The sequence below is a fragment of the Condylura cristata genome, unplaced genomic scaffold (genome assembly GCF_000260355.1).
Source record: "Condylura cristata isolate star-nosed mole 26May11 unplaced genomic scaffold, ConCri1.0 scaffold00003, whole genome shotgun sequence".
NCBI classification, from domain to species: Eukaryota; Metazoa; Chordata; class Mammalia; order Eulipotyphla; family Talpidae; genus Condylura; species Condylura cristata.
Genome location: NW_004567104.1, coordinates 42159926 through 42187040, shown reverse-complemented (window position 1 = coordinate 42187040; position 27115 = coordinate 42159926). Strand labels below are relative to the sequence as shown.

At 37.7% G+C, this 27115-nt stretch overlaps 1 protein-coding gene across 1 annotated transcript in view; it reads right to left on the bottom strand.

The window, feature by feature from the left end:
• MORC1 (MORC family CW-type zinc finger 1) overlaps positions 1–27115 on the bottom strand; it is a 193226-nt gene that overhangs the window by 35164 nt on the left and 130947 nt on the right. Inside the window, exons 21-26 of the mRNA XM_004675468.1 lie at positions 18170–18235; positions 16980–17201; positions 15750–15764; positions 12625–12729; positions 3270–3339; positions 1149–1215 (exon numbers count right to left, since the gene is read on the bottom strand). Coding sequence (XP_004675525.1) covers positions 1149–1215; positions 3270–3339; positions 12625–12729; positions 15750–15764; positions 16980–17201; positions 18170–18235 — 545 coding nt within the window. The remainder of the gene's footprint in view (positions 1–1148; positions 1216–3269; positions 3340–12624; positions 12730–15749; positions 15765–16979; positions 17202–18169; positions 18236–27115) is intronic.

Sequence of the window (27115 nt, the reverse complement as noted above, 5' to 3'; positions counted from 1 at the left end):
TGGTTTCATTGATTTTTTGGACTGTTTTCCTGATTTCCATTTCATTTATTTCTGCTTTGATTTTGCCAGCCCTTATTCTTAACGAAGGTTATGACCAAAGGGAACACTATCATGCAGGCAATTCCACCTAACTATGAGCTCTGTTCACTACCGTATGTCAGAGCCTAGGTGCAATCTGATCACTGCACTGTGGTTCTGTGAATACCTAAGTTTGTCTGAGGGAGTCAGGGGAGAGAACATTTGGACTGAGTTTTAAGTGAAAAGTTAGAGCAGGCATTTGACAAAGTGGTGTGGACAAAGATGGAAGTATGTGATAGAACAGAACTATAGGAATGTTAAAACTCTGAGAAGCAAAGTAGGGAGTAAGAAAAAAGACAGGATCAAAGGGGCTTGGTGTCAAGGTAAGACGTTGGTAACTTACCTGTTTGAAATAGATAGGACTATGAAAAACTTTTGAGTAGAAGTGTGAAGTGATGGGATTTGAGTGTCAGAGTGGCTACTCTGTGAGCAAGTGTAAGAAAATAAAAGCTTCAGTCTATTTTCTTGCAGTTAATTCAATACATGCCTCTGCTAAGAGTATAGGATTCACATTCAGAGACAATGGGTCTAGATGCCTGTAAAGCAGCTTAGATGTAACCGCAGTTGAGTGAAGACAGAAGTCTGCTTCCTTAAAAACATCCTTTGGATTCTCCTGCGTATCCAAAATATTCATATGATTCTATTTTAAAGTGACAAAAGGCATGTCAAGAAAATTCTAGCATGCAGTGATTAGTAAAATTACATATATGCATGACAACAAGATTATCAGCTGCAGAAAAAAGTAGGTTCATGATTTCATAATCATACTCATATGTGACATTTTCAGCTTTTTGAGTATGTTACATTTATTTGAATTAGTCACTTGCTGTGAGGTAAGCCTGTTCTGTTTTATTATTCCCAAAAACTTGTAAAAGAAAAAAACTTAAGGAAAAGGTAAGAAACCTAGTATATTATCGTCGTCCTTGTATGCTTGGTAAAATTAAGCTCTGATATTAACTGCCTTTGCTTGTTGCTACTATTTTCTTCCTTCTTGTATTTAAACATTGATAATTACTTTTCAACAGTGTAATTGCATTCATTTGGAATTTGTATAATTGCAATACACTCACCGTTCCCAGTTAGGTAATGAAGAGCTTCTCTTTATTTCTGGAGTGTCACTGCACAGCTCCGGTTTCTCTTCAAAAGAACACAGACAAAATGAAGACAACCCCATTGTGATGCTCACACAATAAAGTGAACTGCAAAAAATATTAGCGGTTCATTAGCTACTTGCACATTTCAATATCCTTTTGTAAACTTGTGGTGTTGTTTTTAGGGCAATTTATTACAACCCTTTAGAAAAATGTGTGTAGTAATGTGCAACTTCTTGTAATTTTTTTTTTTTTTTACAATGCTTATTGTCTGCTGTTTGTGGGCATGAAATGACTGATCAGACCGTTATGATCACCTCTCAATAGCCTAATTCCTGGCAAGTAGCTGTCTTCACTCTAATATCTTCTTCCATTTTAGATTCAGAATCAAAGATTCTGAGAGATCTCAATCAGAAATATGTCTCTGGTAGAGTGTCAAAATTTAATACAAGGTCAGACCTAGCATTATCTAGTCAGACTTCTCACTCATGGAACCTCAAAGTTGGAGTTCAGAGAGGCTAGTGATTTGTCTACAGCAAAGTGGAAATATTTGATCCCCAAGGATTGATTTTAAGAGTTCCTTAGGAACAGAATAATCAATAAGTCAATGCATCCTTTATCTCCCTGCTCATGTCTAGAAGGAGTAAAGTTATGTCAGTGCAAGCAGGTGCATTCTTTATGGTAACTGTCTAAATATCTTGTTCCACCAAGTAAAAATAAACCCTTGCCAATAAGTTTAGGGTCATTTGAGGCCAAGTGGATACAGCAACAAGGAATATTTTAGATGGTGAATAACTGGCTGAGGATCTTCTTGGCTCTTTCCCAGAAATAAAAAAGGGAATAGAAAAGTTTGCAAGCACACTGTACTTGGTTTTACTCACTAACGTACTATTGGTTTTACTCAATAAGTTGCACACCAAGTGCAAATTTTTTAACCCAAGATCCAACTAACATATAATTACAGTTATTTGAGATGTTTTCACAACTTGGTCCGTATAAATGCTGGATGGATATTTTAAATTAAATATAACTGTTAGGTTCAAAACTGTATCAACAATTTTTTATTAGACTTTGGAAATCTAACAGGCACATACTTGAAGGCAGGTTAATAGTTTGAAACTTCTGTGAAAGATTCGCTTTAAAATTAAAAAGACTTAAAAAGAAATCTTGATTGTAGAATTGCAAATTCTCCTAATTAAGATGAAAAAGAAAAGGTGTGGTTTCTTTGGGACCTAAATGGGTTCAAATATAAAGATGTGAGTGAATAATTAAGTTATCTAAGCTATGAAATCTGTAGAAAGGGAGAGCTTACCACCAAGAATGAACATAAAGTTATAGCTGGATGCACGCATTTAGGACTGTAAACGCTGAAGCCAAAATGGACTGAGACTTGCTAAGGAAGCTAAGACAGGTTTTTAATTTTGTTTCAGAATAAGAAGATGGTAATGAAAATAAAGATTTACTGCTTAAGTCTAGAGGAATAATATTATAAGTGGGAGTGATATAATAGTAATATAACATATAGCAAAAGAATTATAGTATAATAATGAGTGGACAGTAAGAATTTTCTTAGATGGTTTTCAGCTTCTTTCACAAATGAAATTCTTTTGATTGAATACTGTAAGGTGTATAAAATTTTTTAAAAGTTCAAATCTCTTCGCTGAGACAATGTGTTTGTTGAAGGATCTAATGTGTTTGTTGAAATACTTAGTGATCAGAGGAATCATGAAAAGTGGAAAAGGACTCAGTGATTGGAAATAGGGGTACATCATTATAATTTTCAAAACAGAGCCTGAAAATTATAGGCATGATAACAATCCTTAGCAAAATTCCACTGGGGGTGACATTTGTGTACTGTCACTGAATTTCAAGCAGTGTTGGGAGCACACCCACCGGCAGGAGTGCCTCTCTGCCCTGAACTCACGAGATGGACAGCTCACTCTCCACCAACCTCCTCACCCTCATCTGGGGCAACAAATTAGACTTGAAGTATAAACTGCTGCCAAACTTCTGATCTCTACCCAACAGAGACATACCACATAAGTCATATTGAAAATGACTCTAATTACGACCAATCGATGCCAAATGAATTCTTTGTACCTTTCTTCATAAGAGAAACTTCCTTTTTTTCTTCTTTCAATGAAACATCTGTGTCACTTTCATCCGAAACCTGGAAAACAAACTCCATATGAAGCTTGCAAACTGTACAAAACCTGAGGGCAGATTATAGGTTACAAAAATGACCTTGAGCACAGAGCCCATGTCAGAGGAGAGGCGCCATCATGTTGCCAGAAGCACAGCTTTATGCACGATACGAAGGGAAGCAATTTTAAGTGTAGAAAATTATATGAGCATACACCTCAAAAATAACTGCAGTACAAGTGCCACATTTACTTCTATAATTTCTTGATAGAGATTTTTACATGTTTGCCTGTGTTTGTATCGATGTTTAAAAAAAAAGAAAACAAACCCACAAGGCTATAACAATGCCTCCAACAAATAAGTTATCTGGTTTACCAGAATAATCATGGAGTCTTCTCTGGCTACTACAGAAAGAGAATATGAGCTCAACATCAGTGAAATTAAATTTCAGAGGCCTGTGACCCCAGTGTATGATAGGGGTGATGAACTAACCTGGAATGTTAAGGGATGGAACATCTTATTTTCTAATGGAAGCCTGGGAATTTTGCCCAAAAGGGCCACTAAAGTCTTGAATGTAGGAGGGTTAGCAGCACCTGAGAGTGAAAGGGTTCATGTGTGATGAGGGGTCAGGGGGCTGGGGAGGGAGACTGAACAGCAAAGTGGGTTGGAAGACTGAGGACGGGGGCACAGTGCTCCAGTCTAAAGTCAGATTCACCATCACTTTGAGAATCACAGAAGCTAACTGATATTTTGGAAACATATATAGAGAGAGGGAGAGAGAATAAGGAGGAAGGGGAGTGGGGACAAGGGTAGGAGGTGAAAGGAGAGAGATGCTCATAAGGAAAAAGATCTAGAAGTTACCTTAATGTATTTAGTAATCTTATTTAGTAATCTGAGAGAAGGTGGAGGACAAGGCAGAAACAACAGAGAGGATGGGGCTAAGGTAAAAGCTTCTGGCTGTCCCTTGCTCTACCAGAATACAACTGTGCTCTCCACTTCCATACTCCCATGTGAAATGTAGGGGGGCTGTCAGTTTTTCAGAGCTATACCCATTTTGTATAGCTCCTTCACATCCTCGCTAACGTGCTAAATAAACATGGACCGGCGGGCTATCAACCCTCTTTTCCTCCCCTCCCACAGAAAAGGCAGGTATTTTCTATGACACCCTGAAAAAAAAGCCCTGTCAGGAAGCAGGTTAAATGGGCACATGTGTAGCCTAGCAACGAAAGAACTGCGAGGCTGCCCATTACTGTAGTTTTCTACTTGACCGAAATTAAGAGAAAGAAAAAAAATAAAACAAAAAATCATTTTTATCTATTTCACAGTATTTTTGTACTTATACTATAAAGCCATACTCCTGGAAGTAACTAAAATGGTTATATTTTTAAAAGTTCATTTTACAAAATGCTTAATGTAACATAAAACTTGGTTTTCTTCTGATCTATAAAAAGTACAGTGCTGGTCTCTAACATAGGACTAAGTATTTTTGACAGTTTATAAGCAGCCGAGACTACTTTCCACAGCAGCTAATAGCAAGCCTGAGATAAGGTTATGAGAGGAACTAGTTATGCTTTAAGCCATAACCACTTTGTTACAATCCATGACATTACTGCTCAGGCTGAGTATGTTTTCTTTGCTAGCTCTGATTTGCAATGAAAATCAGACAGGATGGAAGTATACAGTTTTAACAAAAATAAAGTACTCTCAGAAGGGAACTTTTGTCACTGGTGGTAGTAACACAACACCATGAAATTATTTTTGCATTTTGTTAATTATCTGCTTTGTTAGGGCTGTTACCATAAGGATAAGATATGTTTTTTTGCCCGCCCTCCTGCCAAAAATGTTACTTACACAAAGGTTTACAATCTCTCTTGAAGGAGAGATTTCTTTTTCATTCCCTTTTCTGTATTTACTAGATGGAAGCATACAATACTTAAAAGATTTGAGATAAATGATTCACAGACCAGTGTCTGCTTTAGAAGACTACAGTTTAACATCTGAGTGTCCCCTTCAACTAGAATGGTACTTGTAGTTTTGAAGGTCTGAATTTTTCAAGCTGAGACAAGACAAGCAGTCATCTTTTCAATAATACTATTTGTGTATTTTGATACTACTTACAAAGCTTTTTCATTTCATTATAGAAATGTTCTCCACTCACTAAAGCTTAACTGTGCTTCCTACTATGCAGTTTGGGCATATCTCTTTCCTAAGATTTTACCTCTGTCATGAAACAGATAACACCTCCCACACAGTAAATGAGATTATAGTTAAGTCTTAACATAGGGTTTAAGAGGCCTTAATTAAAATTATGTTAACAATGAGCAGAATGGGATTTATCAGTTCTCCAAGGGATGCCACGGATCAGTATAATACCACATGCTCAATTTTGTGAAGTATCTATTTAAGAGGATAAATAAATCATAAATAAGTCAGAATGAAGAAAAAAGCGCATACCAGAGGTAACTGTGTAACACTTACCTAATTTGGCTTTTGTTAAGGACGCTTAAGTACTGGATGCCACCATTTTATCCAGTTTCTTTCCTTCTATTTCTCTGCTTCCAGCTCCACTCTGAACATCTATTATCAAGGGCTCATAAAGGCTACTAGATTTGTAAATGCTTTCTGCTAAATTTAAAGGTACTTTCTATTTTCATTCTTCCATGGCATTATGTTGTAAGCCCCTTTTCTTCCACTAATTTATTTGATCAAAATGAATTCCCAGTATGGGGAGACATTGTTATGGTAAAGACAATAAAGTTCTACTTTAATGGACTTATTTTCCAGTAACAGAGAGATATTTATATTGAACGTTTAACCTAATACTGAATGCATATTTATGATAATGTAAATATAGTCATTGTATATTGTAATATACTCAGATATACAGAATAATTAGATCAAAGTAGTCACATATCTTCATCTGCATGTATTTTTACGGTAGTTCTATTTTTATTTTATTTGTTAGTAAATTTCTTATTTTCTTAAATTGTTATTCATTTTTGTACAATATTTAATGTCTCCCTTGAGATGTGGTCCCTATAAATCTCCCACCACCACATCACCCGTGAACCATCATCACAGTCCCTTGTGCTCTTACTGCCTGTTTGATCATTCTCCTTCCCTCTCTCCTGATGTAATCTGCATGTATTTTCTTATGGCCCATGATATTTCCCTTTGGTGTAGGGACTGGCTATACAATAATTTGCTTTTCTTTATTTTAATCTGCTTTTTAGAATCATTGCTTACATTGTTATAAAGTATTGGCGACAAAACAGAACATTCACAGTTGCTGCTTAGGTTGTGCTATAGTCTGGCCACTACAGAGCATAAACCCAAGCTGGAAGCTCAACAGCATTTCCAGAGGTTCTTCAGTTTTTATAGTAAGTCAATGCCCTGAGGGATTCAGAGTGAGCTGACTCCTTTCCATAGTCAGAACAGCCTCTAGCCCTTTGGAGAACTAAAGTACTGAGGCAGGGAGATGGCTCCATCCATCTCCTTGATCAAACACCTTTCCTGAGGCCCAGAAAATGCCACACCCTAGCATTGTAGACACTGGAGGTTGCATTTTTCTGGGTAAATACCAGAGGTTCCATTGCCAACCTCCTAAAGTACATGCCTCAGTAGTGATCTGGCCATGAAATTTTTGAGAATGTCTGCAGAATGGGAAAAGAATATGCATCCGTCTGCCAGTCTGAACTCATAAAAAGCCAGTCCAACAAAAAGGTAGTATGGCCCCTGGTTATTCAGCAGGCATATAGAACCACACTACAGGTATTCTTTAAGTGTCTTAGTAATCTGGGTTTGCTGTTAATATTGAGAGCAGTGACTGAAAGATTATTATAAATATGAAAACAGCAAGTACAAGTACATAAGTTAAAGGTAAATGTTGCTTCCTATTTGAGTCAGAAAATCTGCAAAATGTCATTGTGAAGCATGTGCTCTACCAGGATAAAAGTATGTGCATGTGTAATAAAAAGCTAGTGCTATTTATTCAATCTCACAAAAGTGTTCTTGTTAATGTCTCTAACTTATTGTTGGCATTGACAGTTTTATTCTCCTACTGTTCCTCAACTTAAGCTTTCTTCAAGTGGAGGACTTGCTTTACCAGCTGTCAGCTGTAGTCTCAGCCTGGCTTTCCTAGTCACTTGTCAGAACAGAACCTTCCTATGATGTCTAGTCTATCTGGTCATTTCTCATTCCTCCTCTGATGACAAATTTGAGAGTATTTCTCTCTGAAAGGACGCTTGGTCCTTTCAGAATCTAGTCCCACTGCTTTGCTTTTATTTTGATTGCTTCTATTAAGCAAGGTCTATTGACAACTGATCACTTAATGCTTTGAAGGCTAATGATAAAACAATATCCACTCCCAGTTATGGTTGGTGCAGAGCCCAAACAAATACCAAATTTTTGCCTGGACTAAAACTGAGCTGAGAATTTATCACATAGTAATGCACTGAAGTTTTTCCACTGGACTCAGAAAAACCATTAGCCACACGAGGACCACAGGGCACTTGTCCCAATGAAATAGGACTGCTGCAGCTTTTACTCAGACCAACACCCCTAACATAGTCTGTCTGGTACACCTATACACCCATACAAGGAGTTATAAAATAATTGTACTTCCTTCCTATCTGAGACGAACTGAAACAAACTTGAACTTTACACATGGGTTTGGAAACAGTGATACAGAATATCCTGTATTTACTCATGGAGAGGATAAAGCGAGTTTTTTAATATGGAAGATGGAAAATAATAGGACTTCCTGGTCAGGTAGGAGGTGTTAGTCAGGTCCTGATCACAGCCACACTACCAGAGTGATGATCCTGGGCAAGGAGAGACCAACAAGGAAGATCCTGATGATGACTATGTAATGGTAGGTTGTCTGGAAGACTCTGGGTGGATCAAAAAGAACTTCAATGTGCAGGTCAGAGTTAGAGTGACAAAAGAGGGAAATGGACTGAAGTCAGCTTAATTTGAGCAAGGAGAAGCTGCTGAATTCACTTTAAAAAATTTTTTTTAATTAAAAAAATGAATTCAAGGCAACTGGTTTGAGAATGTTCAGTTACAGAACTCTGAACATCTAAGTAGCGAAGCTGAATGCCAGTCAGTGAAGTATTTTATGTGCTCCTTGCAGCTGTCACACCTGAGACATACTGGGTATCTGTTGGTCTGACTGTGTGGAATGGGCTGGTTGAATAATGTGAGGACAGGGCAGGAAGATGGATGATGAAGGAAGTGACCGCAGTAAGCAGTGGATAAATGAAAGCTGAAGTCAAACAGGAGTTCAAGGTAACCACCTGGCAGTGTGGCCATGAGTGATCATTTTCCTCATCTGTAAGATGGAAATGAAAAGCATACTTACCCCCTCAAGTATTAGATAAGATGTTACATTTGAAAGACAGTACCTGAATTTCATTGTGGACACACAGAGAAAAATTAACTTCTCTAATACACAATGCATGGCCACACGATAGAATTCTGAAAAATGAAGTGTTATGGGGTTAGAGATAATAAATCTGGACCATACTAGTTACCCTGAAATAGTGGAGGGAAGTGTAACTATGCTAACAAGACCAGTGAGAAATAATGACAGAAACTTGCTGACCCTACAAATGATGTTTCCAAAGGCCCATCAGGAAGCAGTCCAGGGCACCTGGAAAAGGATTAAGACATCCTTTAAAAAAAACTTGCTACTTTGACAGAGTTTTAATCTCCAAAAAATGCCTGGAATTATAAGTGAATCCCAGTTGGAGATTTCACAACTCCAAAAGACACACAAAATTTACCAAGAACATTCTCACTGCATGAACTTTGAAAACGAATGCCTGCACTGCCTACAAAGTCAACTACAAATATCAACAAGGAAAAAAAAAAGCCATGGCTGTGACACAGAGTAAATGATCAGAAGCCATTGGAGATAAGGAAAATGAAGCCCAGAGTGAGTGATTAAGGAGTATGTTAAATGTGATTCAGAGTGTGGAGCAAAGAGACAGGCATGAAATATGACTAGAAAATGAAGATTATCTCACTGGGAAAAGAAAAAACAAAGTTTTCAAAAAATTAGTTTCAACAGACAGGCCTTGGGGGAAAAGGGAGTAAGAAGAGCATTCAATTAAGAATGAAGATGGACCCTTCTGGTGGCACAGAGGTTAAAGCACAGCACTAAGAAGCTAAAGCCACTTCAGCATGAATTTGATCTCTGCCCCAGAGGTGACCGGCATGGGACGACAGACCTCTCCTGACCCACCCGCTGCTCCCCTCAACAGTGTATTTTGTCAGCAGACCTGTTCTGCCCCCCAATCTGGTCTCTGGTGAATCCTCTCACTGCCCCTGCACCTCTGGCCTGTCCCCCAGTTCTGTATGCATAAATATTTTTTTTTTTTAAAGAATGAAGGGGAGCAGGAGGAGGAAGTTGTTAAGAAAACAGATCAAACTGTTAAAACTGTGAGCCGCAGCAGATGAGTGAAGGATAATATGGCTGAAATAATCAGCAATGGTCAGAGCCAATTTAAATCTGAAAAGTAATCGATACTCTCATTTTACTTGAAATCATACAACTTGTCAAAAGGAGAGCCACGGTGAGATGTGTCCAAAACTCAGAAGGGAGGGAAATGAAATGCCCTGATATCAAAACAAAACAAAAAACCTCTGACAAGGCAGATTACAGTATTAACACAGCGGAGTAACAAATGTGCTGATCAGAATGGAGCAGTTCTTCCCACAACATGGAAAAACACACTCACAGAAGGTACAAGGTGAGGGTTGATGTTACAGTCACATTAACATCATCCCTGACATTTTGGAGGAGGGGGAGTGCAGACTGGCATAAAAGAGGAATGTGCTTTCAACTGGACTAAGACTTTTAGTTCCTTTTTACATATGATCTTAGCCAAAAGACCAAGAAGTGAGTAGACTTTGTATTTTTAATGATTAAAATGGCCATTATGATACTAGTTTTGTGACCTTGAATAATGGGAAATCAACTCTGAGATAAGCTTTCTTTTGGGGACTACACCATATTTCTGAGCCCATTACACTTAAAAATAAGGCTCTGAGCCTCAGTAAATGCATCAAAATAATAAAAAGCAACTTGTTGTAGAAAGGGAATGTGCAATGTAACAGATAAATATTTTCCCTGCTGTGATAGCTGCTATCCCTGAATGCCTCCCTGAATGCAAAAAACACAGGTCCAAGTTAAAATGTACACACAGACACACACATGTGTGCAAATACACACATGCACAAGCAGGCACTATAATTAGAAGATAACTAGGAAGGCATCCAGGGGCTAAGAAGAATCTTTTTAAAATCCTGAACTTAAAGTATAGTTGGAGAAGCATTCAGAAGCAATTATCTCCTACTTGAAAGACTGCAGTCAGATCCGTGGAAATTAATATGCATCTCTGGATAATGCTTATTTATCCAAATTAATTACACACCATGGGTTTGAAAACAGATGTCCTAGAATCATAGGGATACAAATAAACCATACCACACACATATACACAAGTAACATAACAACTTGAGAAATATTACATAAAGACAATTCTAATAAAAATGTCACACAATGTATAAAAGCATTCTTAAACATTACAAAAACTAAAAGTTGTACATGAATCTTAGAAAGGTGACTGGGATGAAGGTTGCACAGAGACTTTGCAGATTCTGCAAAGCAGGGAGTGACTGGAACTTTTCATGAGTATGGCTCTCACATTTTTTTTTCCAAAGAGGTAAATAAAGCTAGCATTATTTACAAGACTCGTTGTAGGGTTTTCCTTCCTTCTGGTCTCTAATTAATCTTTTCATTTTGGAAATATGCTGGTGTTCCCTTTCTTTGGACTGCAAATTTAGTTGTTCCTTACTGTTAATTTTTTTTTCCCATTCACCTTTTCAACATCCTTTCTCATAATTTCTTAAAGTCATTACAAAAGATAAAATGATATGGTGCCTGGGAGTAAAGTGGAGGGGGAAGGTACCAAGAAGGGTCACCCAGGAAGTAAAATTGCACATGAGTGATGACGTGCTGGAGCTGAGAATCAGGCACATAATGGAGTTGACCATGTAGGCATGAAATATGCCATAATGAAAAATGTAGAAAATAAAATCTTCATCATTGTTTACATAATATACTTTATGACAATGTTAATTCTTCTGAAAGGCACAGAAATTAGGCTAAAGCTAGTCGACATCATATGTTCCCTACTGGCTCATTTGTCACTGAAACCTCACCCCCAATTATTCCCAGCAGCATTCTGGGATGTCTTACCAAAAGGCCATACAACAAAGTCACACCTTTACCCAAATACTTTCACTTATATTATCATATTAAAAACCAGCAAGCATTTGGGCCACTGTAGTTATTCTTTTCTAGATTAAAGTTTAGCTCTAAGTTCCTTGGAAATTAAGGTTTAAAAAAAAAACTATTGTGAGTAACAAAATTCATATTTTTATAATGAACATTTTCCCTGACATTAAATTCTAACATCTACATGAACTTTTTATTTATAACATGAGTAACTGACACTATGTAAGGAAGCTATATAACTTAATGACAATGTCTTCAACATGGTTTTGCAGGTGAAATGTTTGTCAAGTGGCCAGTCTTTGAGTCAATGCTTCCTCAACACCAAGGAGTTCTATACTTTGTCCAAAGAAGCAAGGCAACACTGCTGGCATCTATAATAGTACAAGTCTAGATTTTTAGTACTTTTATATCAACTACTAAGTAAAAATAAGGAATACATCATATAGAAGAGTAAATGGAAAGTATGTCCATATTTTCTGAATAGGCTTCTCTCATCCAGGATTTTAAGTCAATTCAGAATTGTAATTTGGTGAGAATTCATGTTACCAGTTAACATGGAAAGCTCAATGCTTTCAATTTGGGTATGCCGGTTTCAGGCTGACCTTCAAACTGATATATATGTATTTGTGTTGATATGCATAATCCTGATATATATGTCAACTTGGTATGTATAATTGACTTGATGTGGATATACAATCACATATAATATAGCTCATTATGTATAACTGACATATGTATATAATTTAGATATATTTACATGATAGTAAGGCTTCTTAACCTAATAAATAAATTTGAAAGCATCATGGATTATGGTTCCGGAGGTAAAATTTTCACTTGTATTTTTAATAGTTAATGTAACTTTGGACAATTAACTTTTTGAGTTTTGTTCCTCTACCTAAAAACTAGGTTACTTTGAAGCACTAATGTGAAATGCATCTTGGATTCCCCTAATCTTTACGAATGTGAATAAATCTCAAGATGTCACTGAGTCAGTAAAGTTTATCTCACTAGGATTATATCTGGATGACTTTTCCTGGTTTCAACTTCAATCAAAGCCTTATATTTCTGTGCAAACTTTTGACTCTTCTTCCTTTTCATTTCCCAAGAAGAAGCCTATAGCAAGGTATTAACAAAAAATATACAAGGATTAGTAGCAATCAATGGTACACATTAAACCACTCATTCTTTATTCAGCTTCTATTAACTGCAGTCTTCTGTGGGATAAACAGAGGAAATTCAATTTCTGATCTCTGCCCTCAAGAAAGAGATGACTGACATAAGCACATGTAAAGGTTAAATAACAATACACAATATTAAAAGAGTATCATAAGGAAACTGAGTATGAAAATGAGTGGTCTAGACTCTAATTCTCAGTAATAAATCAAAGGGAATGTAGTATTTCTCAGTGGATCTGCATGAGTTACTGCCCATTTACTCAGTAAATAATATTTCATATGGATATACACTGTTCCTAGAATTTTTACATACATACTATGGGAATAAGGTGTGTGTGTGTGTATATATAATATATACACACATATATATATTTATATTTGTTTTGAAGATTTATTTATTTTATGCATACAGAACTGGGGTACAGGCCACAGGTACAAGGGGCAGTGAGAGGATTCACCAGAGACAGAACAGGGAGCAGAACAGGCAGATTGATGAAGGTCATTGCTGAGGGGAGCAGTGGGTAAGATAGAAGAGATCTGCTGTGCTGTGTGGGTCACCTCCCTGGTCGGGGACTGAACTTGTGCTGAAGTGGCTGTGTCTAACTTCAGAGAGCTGTGCTTTAACCCATTGTGCCACCAGGGAGGACCCAGAATAAGATATTCATTTCAAATTACCTATGATGGTTTTTCACTTATTATGTAATTCTTAATCAAAGAATAACAGACAAGCATGCGAGATGTCTGCAATCATATTTTTGCTATTGAAACAAATGCTCTCTTACTTGAAAAGTTGAGAAACCACTGGAATGGAAAATTCCCTATAAATTTATAGGGAAAGGAAAATTCTCCTTTAATTGGATTGGCCACAGTTAAGAGTCTCAGGTTCTTGACAGCAAGGACTGGGTCTTAGTTTCTGAGTCTCAACATTTGGAGAAAGTATGTTTTTGAAATGAATTACTTAACAACATTGAAGGGAAATTCTGAAGTATTAAAATGCTTCAGATTATCGATAGTTCTATTTGCAGGAGACAGAATAAAAAAGGTGGAACTTCTGAGAAACACAGGGTATGATAAAAACAATTCTCTAGAAAGAAGAATTAATTACCTGTATTAGTGGAGCTGAACTGTGGCTCATAAAAACTTATGAACATTAGGTAATTCCAGAACCATTTTTATCAAGCTTTTGGAGCACATAATAGGAGCATATTTGATTTCCTAATTCCAGATACTCAAGCTAATAATAAAATTAATCACACTTCTTGCACCTCTTCTGTCTGGTAGGGGTAATGCCTAGCATGTTTACTGGAAAGGAGATTAGAAATTTACTTCAAATAATCCCCACATAATTGAAAACTTTTTTAATTGCCATTTAAAACCTGATTAATTTCACTTTTCAAATGCTTATAAAGAATTTCATTCTCCTGCTCTATACAGCTTACTGCTGGATTTTCTTAAGTATAGATTATCTTTTGAAGTAAAATTATATGATCTTTTGAAGATTTGGCATATGGTCCGTCTCCATATCTTCACCGCCTACTTGCTAATCAATCTATTCTAATATCGTTCCTATGCTCTCTACTCAACAACAAAATTCTCCCCAAGATCATTCTATTACCTGTAAGTCATGCAGTTAATAAGCTTTTTTAGGCCTCTGGCCTACTGACTGGCCCCTCAACATAATATAGCTTCTTTACCATCTCTTCTTGAATTTCCTCCCCTACTCCTGGAGCTAATGATGAAATAAATTACTGGTTCTCCTCTGACTGTTCTTGCTATTCTTCATGGCAGCTTTCATAACCGTGAACAGTTATCCTCCCACAGCCAAAGTAAGTTTTTTTAAAAGATTTATTCATTTATGCATATAAAACTAGGGTACAGGCCAGAGGTGTAGCGGCAGTGAAAGGATGTACCAGAGACAGAGAGGGGAGCAGAACAGGTAGACTGCTAAAGTACACTGCTGAAGGGAGCAGCAGGCAAGACAGGAGAGGTCTTCCATTCCATGTGGGTCACCTCCCTGGCTGGGGATCAAACTTGTGTTGCATTAGCTATGGTGCCACCAGGGAGGGCCCCAAAGTAAGTATGTCTACAGGAAAATCTGATAATTCCATGTCCCTGCTTGAAACTCTCCAGTGATTCTTACTACTTTCAGACGAAATGTAAAGCCCCCTTTGCAAAGCCTTTAGGTCTCATGTTTCTGGTCCCTCCCTATTTATCCCACACCACAACCCCCTTCAATCTCTCTCTCTGCCATAGCTTAGTTGTCAACCTCAGGCTCTTTGTATTCCAAGTTTGCTCTATACTAAACAATGCTTACAATGCTTAGACATTTGCCTTCTCTCTTTAAGCAATTTCGCTAAAAACCAATCCTAGAAGTCTAGTCATCACTTATTCAGGGATACTTCCCTGTACTCACAGGTAGAATCAAATCCCCCACTTAAAGTCTGCATGCTACTATGTCATGAAGACTGCCACAGCAGCAGTTTATATTTAACTGTATAATTACTGGGTTGTCTGTCTCCGTCACTAGGCTGTATGTTCAAAGGCAGCAGGTACCATATGGGGTTTTGCTCACAGTTGAATTTCCTGTAAGATGGCTTCCAGATTAAATGTAACAGAGTAGCTGAATTTTTAAAACATACTTCAAACCACAAGTGAATCTCTATATTGAAACTCTAAAATAAATTATTCTAACATCTAGGCACACTTCAACTTCACAGTAACTTCTGTTTTTGGATCATGCAATCTACTCATAAAATAGAGCAACGAATCCCAAGTCTTGCAATATTAATTAATGAGTAGAAATCAGGATTATAGAGATAGGACAATAAAAAGAAACGATGCACTACAAACATGTAGTACTTTGGACATATAAGCATTGAGAATCTGCTTACCATAAGAGCTTATACATTCACAGATGATACACAATTCAAAGTAAACCTGAAGGTCAGACAGACTCACCTTAGCTTCTGCAGTCTTAAGGAAAAAACATAGGGCCTAAACTTCAATATAGAGAACTAGATTTCAAATATTTTAAGAGATAAATTACCCAAAGCTGGACTGAGAAGAGACTGCTTTTAGGAGGTAATGAATCTTCATTACTGAAGATTTTCAGGGGAAGCTAAACACTATTGCCAAAGGTATTATAAAAGGATATGTGAGATATTTCTGCAATGTAACTATTATTCAGGATAATTCCTCTTGAAATAATAGCATCTAAATTCTCCGGTCTCCCACAATGTTTAACACACTATCTTACGCAGGGCAGGATTTCAGGAGATATTTGCTGATCAAATTAGTTCACTGCTTTAAGAAATATTGGCAGTTCATTTGAATATTTTTCCATGGGGACCATATCCGCCCTTAAAGGAACCAGTAAAAAAGCATTAGAAGCCAAATTTGATGATCAAGAGAGATAAAGTGTGTAATAAATTTTGGGCTATCTAAGATTTAAAATGGTAGTGAGAGAGTATCTATACTCATTTAGCACTGGGCCTGTCATGGTGTAAATGCCCACTCAAGGGCAGATATGGCTTTTGTTACAAGCTAAATCTGAAAGTAACTTCTCAAAGAGGAATAAAATAAGAGCAATATTATAATGATAATGAATGTGTGGTAGTTCTTAAAAAAAAAAAGTAAAACAACTCATTTGTATATGTCAAAATTCTGGAGTGGAATGTTTGTAAAACCAGTCTCAATACTTTGTTGTATTATCAATAACAAATACACTAAAACATGGCTTATCATTTTCCCAGAACCTTGACCTCAGTGGTAGCCAATAGATGTAGAATCCGGCTGAGCACTTTTGCTTTTAAGTGCCGAACACAAAATCCTCAACATTACATTCTATCCTCACGAATACTTCTCTCTTAATACAGTGGGAAAATTCTATTCTAACGCAGGCCCTTCAGTTGCTTCACTTCCCCACATGTTGTGCCTAGGTGCTGATATTAGCCATCTGACGTTTCCTCCAAAAGAGAGAATACAGAAGAAGAATAGAAACTGGAATCGTGTCCAGGAAACTCACGTAATAATGTGTATGCTATAATTAGAGTGTTTCAAAAATGTGAAAAATGAAGCAAAACCTTTCCTGAAGGCTATTTCTGGAACAATTAAATGACTATAAATTTTGTGAATAAGAAAAAAAAAAAACAACACCTGGAACACCTGGGAGCTCTCAGTGCATCTGACACATTCTGGCAGGGCTGCTGGGTATCTCTGTGGCTGCAGTTTCACTTTCTTCTGCACAGACTTCTTCATCCTACCGGTCTCTGAACTATGATCTCTCTCAGAGTCTGTCCCTTTCGCGCTTCTTTTCCAGCCTCTGTGGCTGACCGGAAGCTCACAGGATGCAAGAGACTCGGGCTTCAATTCATTACCCAAAGGTCTAATTTTCCGAGATTTCACATTTTCCTTAAATAACAAAGAACATGTTTTTTTATTATTATTTTCTGTTGATCAGCTTATTCATAATTAATTACCATTGCTCTCATAACCTTATGACACTAGGTAATACTTACTATTAATAAAATCATTAAAATTCAGAAGCTTAGAAAATAGACTTTGGCAAATGCATACTGTTCTAAAGACTCATTCAGAATTTGATTTAGCAGAGCTGAACTGAGTTAAGAAACCCTATTTTGAGGGCACAGAAGACCCCAAATTGAGAATATACTGTGATTCTGCCTGACTCTGCCACAATAGAGATTTCTTTGCCTTTGTATCCCTGGTGTGTATAACTCAATTACCTATCTATAGGTAATTAGTAATCCTGGGATTTAGTAATCCTGCCTTTTAAGAAATGCAAATAAAAAATTACAGTTTTCCTTATCTGTGTGTGTGACTGATACAAACAAAAAGCTCTAAAAGTTCAAAAATATTCCCTCTGAATTTTCAAGTTTAGATGATAAGAGATATTTGAGAAATATAATATGACATTCAGCAAACAAAATACCTCATAGGAGTTACATATACAACTTATTTGTAGGTGAACACACACAGAGAGACTAAATCAGTATCTCCATGTGTGTGTGTGTGTGTGTGTGTGTGTGTGTGTGTGTATTATATATTTTTTCATGTGTATTATATTTTCTATGGACTGTATCTTGAATTATACTGAAAAGAAATACACTATTCTAAATTGTCATCACCTCCAACAGTAAGACAATAGGTGTTTTAAATTTTCTTATTTATATTTGATCTTCTGAGTTTTCCCCAATAAAATATCACTCTAGTAAGAACAAAATTGATGACAGCTTAAAAATATCTATTAGTGTATCACTTCCGGAACTTCAAAAACCAAGACATTTGGCACTTGATATGTCATAGCCTTCATACTGGAAAGATGATAGAAATGACTCAATACTATTTTAGTTACTCACCTTAGATGTTGAAGTTTGGAAGGTGGTAGTAAATTCAGTGATCCTACTTGTTGGTATAAACTGAGGCTTTTATGGAAAAAAAAAATAAGAAAGTAAGTCAAAATACTTTACTATGGCCATGACAGCATATTCTCACTGATAATTGAGGGTCCTTTCAATTTAGACTAACCACAACAACATTCTGATGCACAGTCTCAAAGAATTTAATGGTCTGTTGAAGCCTCAAATGTTACCTGCAACCTTGCTAACCAAGCTAGTGTTACCATTACTAGTTCTAGTGAAATTTTTATAGGTCCATCTGATTTACTAGAGACTATCACATCTGAAGAAAAGAACAGGCTTACCTCTTTCACTGCAGTCTAAGTACCCGTTATTGTCTTCTCCACTTTCCTTGTGCTCTCTAGAACTTTCTATACAATGCTGAGTAGGAGTGCTAGAGCAAACCTGCCTGTCTAATCCATGATCTTAGGGAAACAGAATTCGTTTTTTACTAAATAAGAGTGGTTTTAGCTATAAGATTTTTGTAGATGTTCTTTATTACTAGAGGAACTTTCTTCTGTTTCTGATTTGCTGAGTGCTTTCATAAGAACATATGTAATTGTTTCATTTTTATCATTGAAAGTATCCTGTTTACATGCCATATATTCATATGGGTGCCTTGTTCACACTTTCATGATTTTTGGAGGATATTGATATCTCATTTAACTACTACTAGCAATAGTTTGTTTCTAAAACACATCATTACAAGAATCCAGTTTTCCAAAAATAGCTTTCTGCCAAAGTACTCTGTAGGAAGGTTAATCTAAGGGTGGAGAACACGATTCCAAGCCAGGTTTCTTTCTTCACAGCAAGACTAGATTTCTTCTCATGGCTACAAACACTGTTTCCACACATGCAGCTTTTCTGGGCCCTTTTAACACACCCACACCCCTCCTTCTATCAAAGGAGGTCCTGGGGGCTCCTGGGAGTGCCCTCTGAGCACTGTAGACAAGGACTGCTGCTTTTCCATCTCTAAATGAGCTGGTCAGCATTAAGTGTAGCTCTACTGGTTCTTCAGAGGTGCTGGGTCCTCTCTTCACCTCTTCTCCTCCTCCTGTGGAATTCCTGCATTATCTTGCCAGCCCTGATCAGCCCTACACAGTATTTTGATACACATCTCCTAATTTAACTGATTTGTGTTTCAATTTTTGCTTTCTATTTTCCATGCTGTTCTTAAAAAACTTTCAGAAAAGAATGGGAAGATGCTAACTTCCTGTAACACATCCCCCTACCTTCACACTGGCACAGTAGGTGTTAATATTTGTGTCTCTTTCCACAGATTATGAAGTCCCATATTCCATTTTTTTATCTATAGTAACTTGCACAATGTTTAGCACTACATAGATACTCCATAAAATGCTGATGAGATAAACAAATTGCTCCCAGACCTATCGCTCTTCTCTTCCACAGTTGAAAGATGCCACAAGTTGACTATGCATTCTCCACAATCTGTCAAATGTTACCTCACCTTTTCTAACGCTTATATTGTTTTCTGGGCCTATGTCACCTTGAGGTGAGTTTTGTTCTTTATATAGCAAAATGGGTTGAACCTACCCTAGAAACAATATGACACAATTTAGATTATTTGTATTATTTTTTGGATTTGTATTATTTTTTTATACAAGCTTAAAGATAGTTATGTTTTGTTATGTATTAGTAGGGTAATGACCTTTGACTTGAACTAATAATCCCACCACTGAAGTAGTGTACAAATAAAAACTTGCAAGAATTCCATACATTTTCTTCCTTTCTATTAATTTCAGAATAGTTTCTATAAAAGAACATCACTCTATAGAAAACACAGCAAAATATGTCTCAACTGCATTTTAAATTGAAACATAACAATAATGGTCAACTGAATCTCTTTTTTTGGTGTTTTTTTATAAGTTTATTTTTACATCATTTTGTACATTTTTTTTTCCATCTCAATTGTAATCCCTGTGGGTTTCCCATCACCAAGTCACCCGTGTGCCATCACCATAATCCCGTGCACTTCCCTCCGCACCCCCTCACCCCCCATTTTTGATCCCATTCCCCACTCCACCCCTGCAAAATGTCTCTGAATCCTTTTAAGGCAAGACAGAAACCAATACAAGACACAGACATCACCTCCATTAGTAAGATGAAGGCAAAATGCACTCATAACTGTATACAAATAGTAGGAGATGAGGAAGAAGCATTCAGAGAGTTGTTGAGTACCTACCCACCTCTAGCTCTATCCCCAGGGAGTTTTGCTACAGCCAGTGAATAATTCAACATAGTTTCAGTAAATGCACGCACATCCTTAAAATACTGAGTCCCTTTCTCTTACCCATCTGAGTCCTGCTCAGCTTTTTCTTTAACTTAATCTCACACCAGGATCTGTTCAAGCTATGCCAACGTACAATTCTGAAATCCTCTACTTTATGATTCACAGTTCTAATTTTCTCAAGAGTTACTGTCGGTGTTGTTCATAGTCATCAAGACTTTCATTCCTCAACTTCCTCTCAAAAATTCATTATTATCCCCTCTTGATTTCTCTTCTATTTCTGATTCTGTCTAACAAATAGTTCATCACTTCAGTCTGCTCTACAACACCCATCTTAAACATCCCATCTTGGATTAACCAGATCATTGGTTCTTTTCCCTCTCTGATCAAAATTTACCTAACTGTTGAATCAATACCATTAAAAAATGCATGGGTCTTGCGCCCTCTCTGGTGGCGCAGCAGGTTGAAGCACAGCACTAAGAAGCTTAAGCCACTTCTGCATGAGTTCGATGCCCGCCTGCCCCGGAGGTGATCCACATGGCATGGCAGACCTCTCCTGACCTGCCCGCTGCTCCCCTCAGCAGTGTACTTCATCAATCTGCCTGTTCTGCTTCCCACTCTGTCCCTGGTGAATCCTCTCACACTCCACATCTCTAGCCTGTACCCCAGTTCTGTATGAATACATAAATAAATATTTTTAAAAAATGCATGGGTCTCATCTTCTCTTGGACATCTTTTCACTTGTTCTATTTGGCTTCTGTCTGCCCTCTTCAAACACTGCTCCAAATCCTCATTGTGCCCTCTGTAAGTCTGTCTTTTTCACTATTAGTCAATGACTCTGCCTCTTCTTTATTAGACAACAGGAAACAAAATTAAGTTACTAGGCATGTGCGTTGTGTACAACCTTAACTTCTCTTCCCCAATCTAAGGAAAAGGTGTCCTTCTTCTTAATCTACCTGGAACCTAGTCATCCTTAGGTCCCACTGTTGCTTTCTAGAGCAGTTAGGTACCATCTGCACTGTGCAGTTGCTCCAAGTTCACGGACAATTCCTTTTGGTCCAGAAACATTCCCAAATCTCCCCCAACTATTACAAATTTACCTTTATTCTACCTAATCCTATCCTTCTCTACCCCTTCAGTACAAAATTTCTCAAGCAGCTTATTACTAAAGGCTTCCATTTCTTGCATCTCATTGATCCCTCAACCCACCTTGCTTCCTTTCTGAATTTTGCTGAGGAAAGCAGTGATCACTGCATTATAAAAAAAAAAAAGGCTCAAAATAATGAGAAGACAAGTCACAGACTTGGAGAAAATATTTTCACACAAAACAGGAAAAAAAATATCTGAAATATACAAAGAACTCTTGCAATTTATTAATAAGAAAAAACAAACAATCCGATTTAAAAAAAGGTCTTAATAGACACCTCACCAAAGAAGATATACAGGTGGCATATAAGCTCATAAAGTCATATCATATACCACCAGGGAAATGTAAATAAAACAGTAAGATAACACTCTACATATATTACAATGGTCAAAATCTGGAATACTGACAATAACAGATGCTGATAAAAATGGGAAATGATTTTTGTTTTTTGCTTGTAGAAATGAAAAATGGTACCACTCTTTTGGAAAAGAGTTTGGCAATTTCATATAATTTTCTAAAGCATTAAGACAAAAAGTAGAACTATCTCAACTTTACCTATTGAAGCATATTCTGTAGATACAGGGAGATACAGGCAATTAGTGAACCAAAATACATTAGTAGATTTTTAAGTGTACTAGTGAAGAGATTACTTAATAAAAGATGTTCTAGTGTTTACAAAAGTTTTCTTTACTAAGGCAGGTATTTTTTATAAATAGATACATTTCTACTAAAGGAAGAAAATGTCAGCACTGCTTTAAAGTTGGTTTGTAATTTTAAAGTGCATATTTTTTATCATTACCTTTTCAGATTTTATAGAATTACTGGAACCCTAGGAAGCTTGCAATATCAGTATTTATTTTTATATGAGTTATGTAGTTATGTACTCTCTGGGCAAGACTGCAACATTTCTTTACATGTTTGGAAGGTCCTGAAAACTGCAGACTGAATCAGCAAAACCTGCATAAGATAAAATATCTATTGCAGCAGAAAAGGTGAAAGACGCTTTATCAGAAATAAAGGAGAGCATGTCTGTGGTGGGTAAGAGTCACTTGGGGAACTGGGGAGAAATGCAGGTCCCAAGGCTGCAGGCCAGAGATTCTTATGGCTGTAGGTCTCGGCAGCCTGCATGTCTACAAATGTGAGCTTCTCACCAGAATGGGACAATGTTCACAAACTCACAGCCCTTCTAATTCTGATTCAGTGCTTTGTGAGACTGTAGAGAAAATATTTTTATGTTTCCATGCTATTGGAGCTTTCTGATCAAATTTTAGTAAAAATTGGGATCTTGACTAGAATGGATAGAATTTACTTTATGACTAATCATTAGTGAGAGATTATTTGGAGTTACTTCAGAGATGTCTTTTTCCCGCAGGGCTATATTTATACTTTAAGGAAGGAATGAAATCTGGAACCAAAGAGACCCTGTTTTGGCTGAAAGCTGAAGAAGCTAATCTTATCTCTCTCTTGGTGAGATTTATTTATGCTCCAAAGAATGACTGAGGGTCCTTCTCAAAGAGCAAAGAAGTGTATGAAAGTGTATTTGTACGTGGATTTGGGTAGAGAAGATGCTGGTGCTAAGATTTAGGGAGAATGTGTATCTCTCCTATGTAAGTGTCTGGATTCATTCTTTTCTTGACTTCTTTTGCTGGCAGTACAAACTCTGGCACATGTAACAACAGCCAGTCAACCTCATCTCACCCATTGCTCAAGGGGTACAAATTAGGGAAAAAGGGACTCAGCATGATTACTTGCTATAATTAAATAATAATTTGTTCTTCTCCAAAACCTCATGTTAACATTCAGAATAAAATTAATAAATATAAATATTTAAAACTTAACAGCATGCAAATGAAGATGGACAACTAATACTTCTAACTTCTAAAATTCAAGTGGATCTGGCAAATATCAAGTTGTATGCTCTGTTTATTGAGGTTGGGGGCGGGTCACAGACACTAGAATCAAGTGCTCTAGGTGTGCTGCTTATTAACAACAGAGTAAGAACAGAAGCCTGGAATCCACCATCACACCAGTGCTGGCCTCCTCCTGCCCTCTCAGCCTTTTTTAAAAGGCCCCTAACACTCCTCCTGTGCATCTTTCCAGAGAGATCATGCCACCCTCGAAGTCTGCTCAAGACAGACAGAGCTCCTCAGAGAAAACTGATTAGCCATTAATTTCTTCTGCACCGAATAGCTATCAGTCTGAACTGAATGCAGGGTACCAGAGTAATCCATAGCATTAAGAAGCAATTGTATTTCAGATCTGGCCCTATTCCTACCTTGTTTCTTGACCTTAGCAGAGAGGCAAGACAGCTCAGGAACAGAGTGAGAGACTAGAGTCTGACCATTTCATTAAAACCATAGCATCGCAACTTTATAACCCTACCTTTGGCAAATTAGTTCTTTGGCAAATGTTATGAGGACTGAATGAGCGAATACACTGAAAGCATGTCTAACAGCAACACACTCTAAGGGCTACACTCACATTTAACCCTTATGTTCACAGTCCCTCATCCTTAAGTATGCAGCTAGGATAACCACTCGGGACAATTACATTCACTCACCACAATAAACATAATTAAGGAGTCTTGGGGGAAGAAATTGGAAAGGAGAATTAGAAATGCAAAAAAAAGAATTATCGGGCCCTCTCTGGTGGCGCAGCGGGTTAAAGCACGGCACTGAGAATCTAAAAGCCGCTTCCGCATGAGTTCGATTCCCGCCTGTCCCGGAGATGACCACATGGCGTGGCAGACCTCTCCTGACCCGCCCGCTGCTCCCCTCGGCAGTGTACTTCGTCGATCTGCCTGTTCTGCTCCCCACTCTGTCTCTGGTGAAGCCTCTCGCCGCCCCTGAGCCTCTGGCCTGTACCCCAGTTCTGTATGCACAAATAAATAAATCTTTTAAAAAAAAAAAGAATTATCTTTTATGCCAAGATTATGCCAATCAAAAGACACAGTATACACTCCCTCTTTTATAGTCCTGAACCCACTTCATCACTTTGTATTTTCTTTTCATAAGGGGTCCCTCAAATTACATAAGCCTTTTTATGTAATTTGGCTATGTACTTTTACTCCCCCAAAACTAGATCTTCCCTGGTTGAGTAGCTTCTTAAATAATATTTAGTTTTCTTCAAATATCAGGAATATAACTAGTGATCCCAGTTAGAACCTTTTACTAGCTGACCTGGGCAGGCCAGACTCACTGAGGGAGCCGGGAGGGAAAGGAAGCACAAGGTGGAAATCAGAACTCAAATAAGGGTAAGCTGGCATTCTTGTTGAGTGTTTTGGAGTTTGGACAGAGGAAAAGACTAGGTTCAGACCAATGACATACTCAGGAAACAAAGGTTTAGAAAGGTGAACTCAAGCACAGGATGGGGGATTTGCATTCAAAGTCAGAACACTGATGAAATACAAATCCTTACACTGAATTCAATATGTAAAGGTGGATCCTGAAGAAGATGGGAGATGGTTCTAACAAGATGACAAACAAGATTCAAGTTCAGAGAGGCCTTAGGAAGACCCACACTCAGAGACACAGGCTTCCTTGGAGTGGCCGTCTGGGCAGTCTGCTTTGGGAGAAAGTCAAATAATCTGTCCCTTTCTCTGAATAGCAGGAAACAGGCCCTGAGGTGCATCCACGTATTTGGCAGCCTCTGGTTGTCTTTGATTAGCATGCACGCTAACAGAAAACAGACTGAACATATAGGTCACGGGCTTTATGAATTTTTGTAAAGCTAAGTTAATACAGGTATATTAGCATCAAAAACCAAGTCAGTAAACATCATTCAGGTAACCCAGCTGTTACCTCTTCTTTTCTTTCCACCTCTGCAGACATGAATAGGTAAATAGGAGGGGTGGCTGTGGCTGCTCTGGCAGCAAGTGTCAAAATTCCTTTCCTCATTCTCAGAGGAAGGGTGGGCTCCCTCTGGACTCACATTCCTAGAGGCCTACAGCAGCGGTGCTTGGTCATTTCTGTGAAACTCAGGAGCAGACAACAATGGATGCTATTCCTCACTCCCAAGTTCAGGGCAGAATAGGTCTCATGAAACAAGAGCAGGTCCTCGCCTGGGCTCCCTACTCCACATTGGGTCCTGTGGCTGATCTGATGTCCTTCTACCTGCTGGCACTCTCTGACTTCTTAAGTAAACAAAGACATCCCTTCAGTCATGTAGGTGAGATCAGTTTCTCACAAACAACTGAGAAGGAAGATAATTTAGATAAGCCATTTGAACAGCTTCTGGTAGCTATCCACCAAGCCTAACACTGAGCCTGGTCTGGGCATGGGAGAAAAAACATGTGACACCTGCCTTCTAGGAACTTCTAAACTACTCTATCACAAGCAATTTGTTTAACGTCTCATTTGCAATGCTGTGAACACGGGTCCCACCAGTGTAAATACATTATGCATTAATCCCTTTTGAAACAGTCATGCATCACCATAGAGAAATGAGATCTTTGTAGCAAGAGTAATAAAGTAAAATATTTCAACTACAGTGAGGATAATAGTCTCTTGTTAAACAAGGGTCTTTAGGTGTCATAAATCCTCAATCATGGCAGTTTATGTAAGGAGGCTGAAAAGTACTCCTGATGAATAAGTATATTTTTCTAAGGCATCTGTCTCTGCAGTTACACAGATTTGAATTCTCAGCATCCTACACAATAATGACACATTAAAAAGATTGAATTCTAAATGGAAAAATGCATTCACATTCTTCATTGCAAAGTTGTACTCAGCCAAGCCATTTCAATTTGAAAACACAGCTAAAAGTTTAGCCAGTCCTCTCTGCTCTACATTTACTGCTAAAACAACCAATGTGGGAATTGTCAGATTATACTATTTCATTTTTGTGTGTGTCCACATGAGCTCTGCAAAAGAACAGAATGCTATTGCTGGAGTTTCTTTTCAACAGGGATGAAATTTTATAAAGGTTATTCATTGGATGAAAAGACAGCTGACATGACAAATGAAATCCAAATACATCTCTGAATTTCTATCCTAATACAACACTTTATTTTGACCAAGTGTAAGAACATTTGGTCTCCAATAATGTAGGCAGATGGTGTTAAGTCTAACCTATGTAGAGTCAACCAATTCAATCCAAAGGAAAACATTTATTTTTCTATCTATTTGTGAGGAATTTGCCATAAATCAAATTATTCAATCTTCAACCTTCAATCTTTCATTCACAGTTTGGTAAACACCTATTACATCAAAGTCCAGCTGTTGTTGGGAATGCAAAGATGAATAAAAAATATAGTTCTGGGCCCTCCCAGGTGGTGTAGCAGATTAAAGCACAGCAGTAAAAAGCTAACGCCACTTCCACATGAGTTCATTCCCCACCCCAGAGGTGATCCATATGGCACAGTAAACCTCTCCTGACCCGCCTGCTGCTCCCCTCAGCTGTGTACTTCATCAGTTGGCCTGTTCTGCTCCCCACTCTGTCTCTGGTGAATCCTCTCACCGCCCCTGCACCTCTGGCCTGAACCCCAGTTCTGTATGCATAAATAAATAAATCT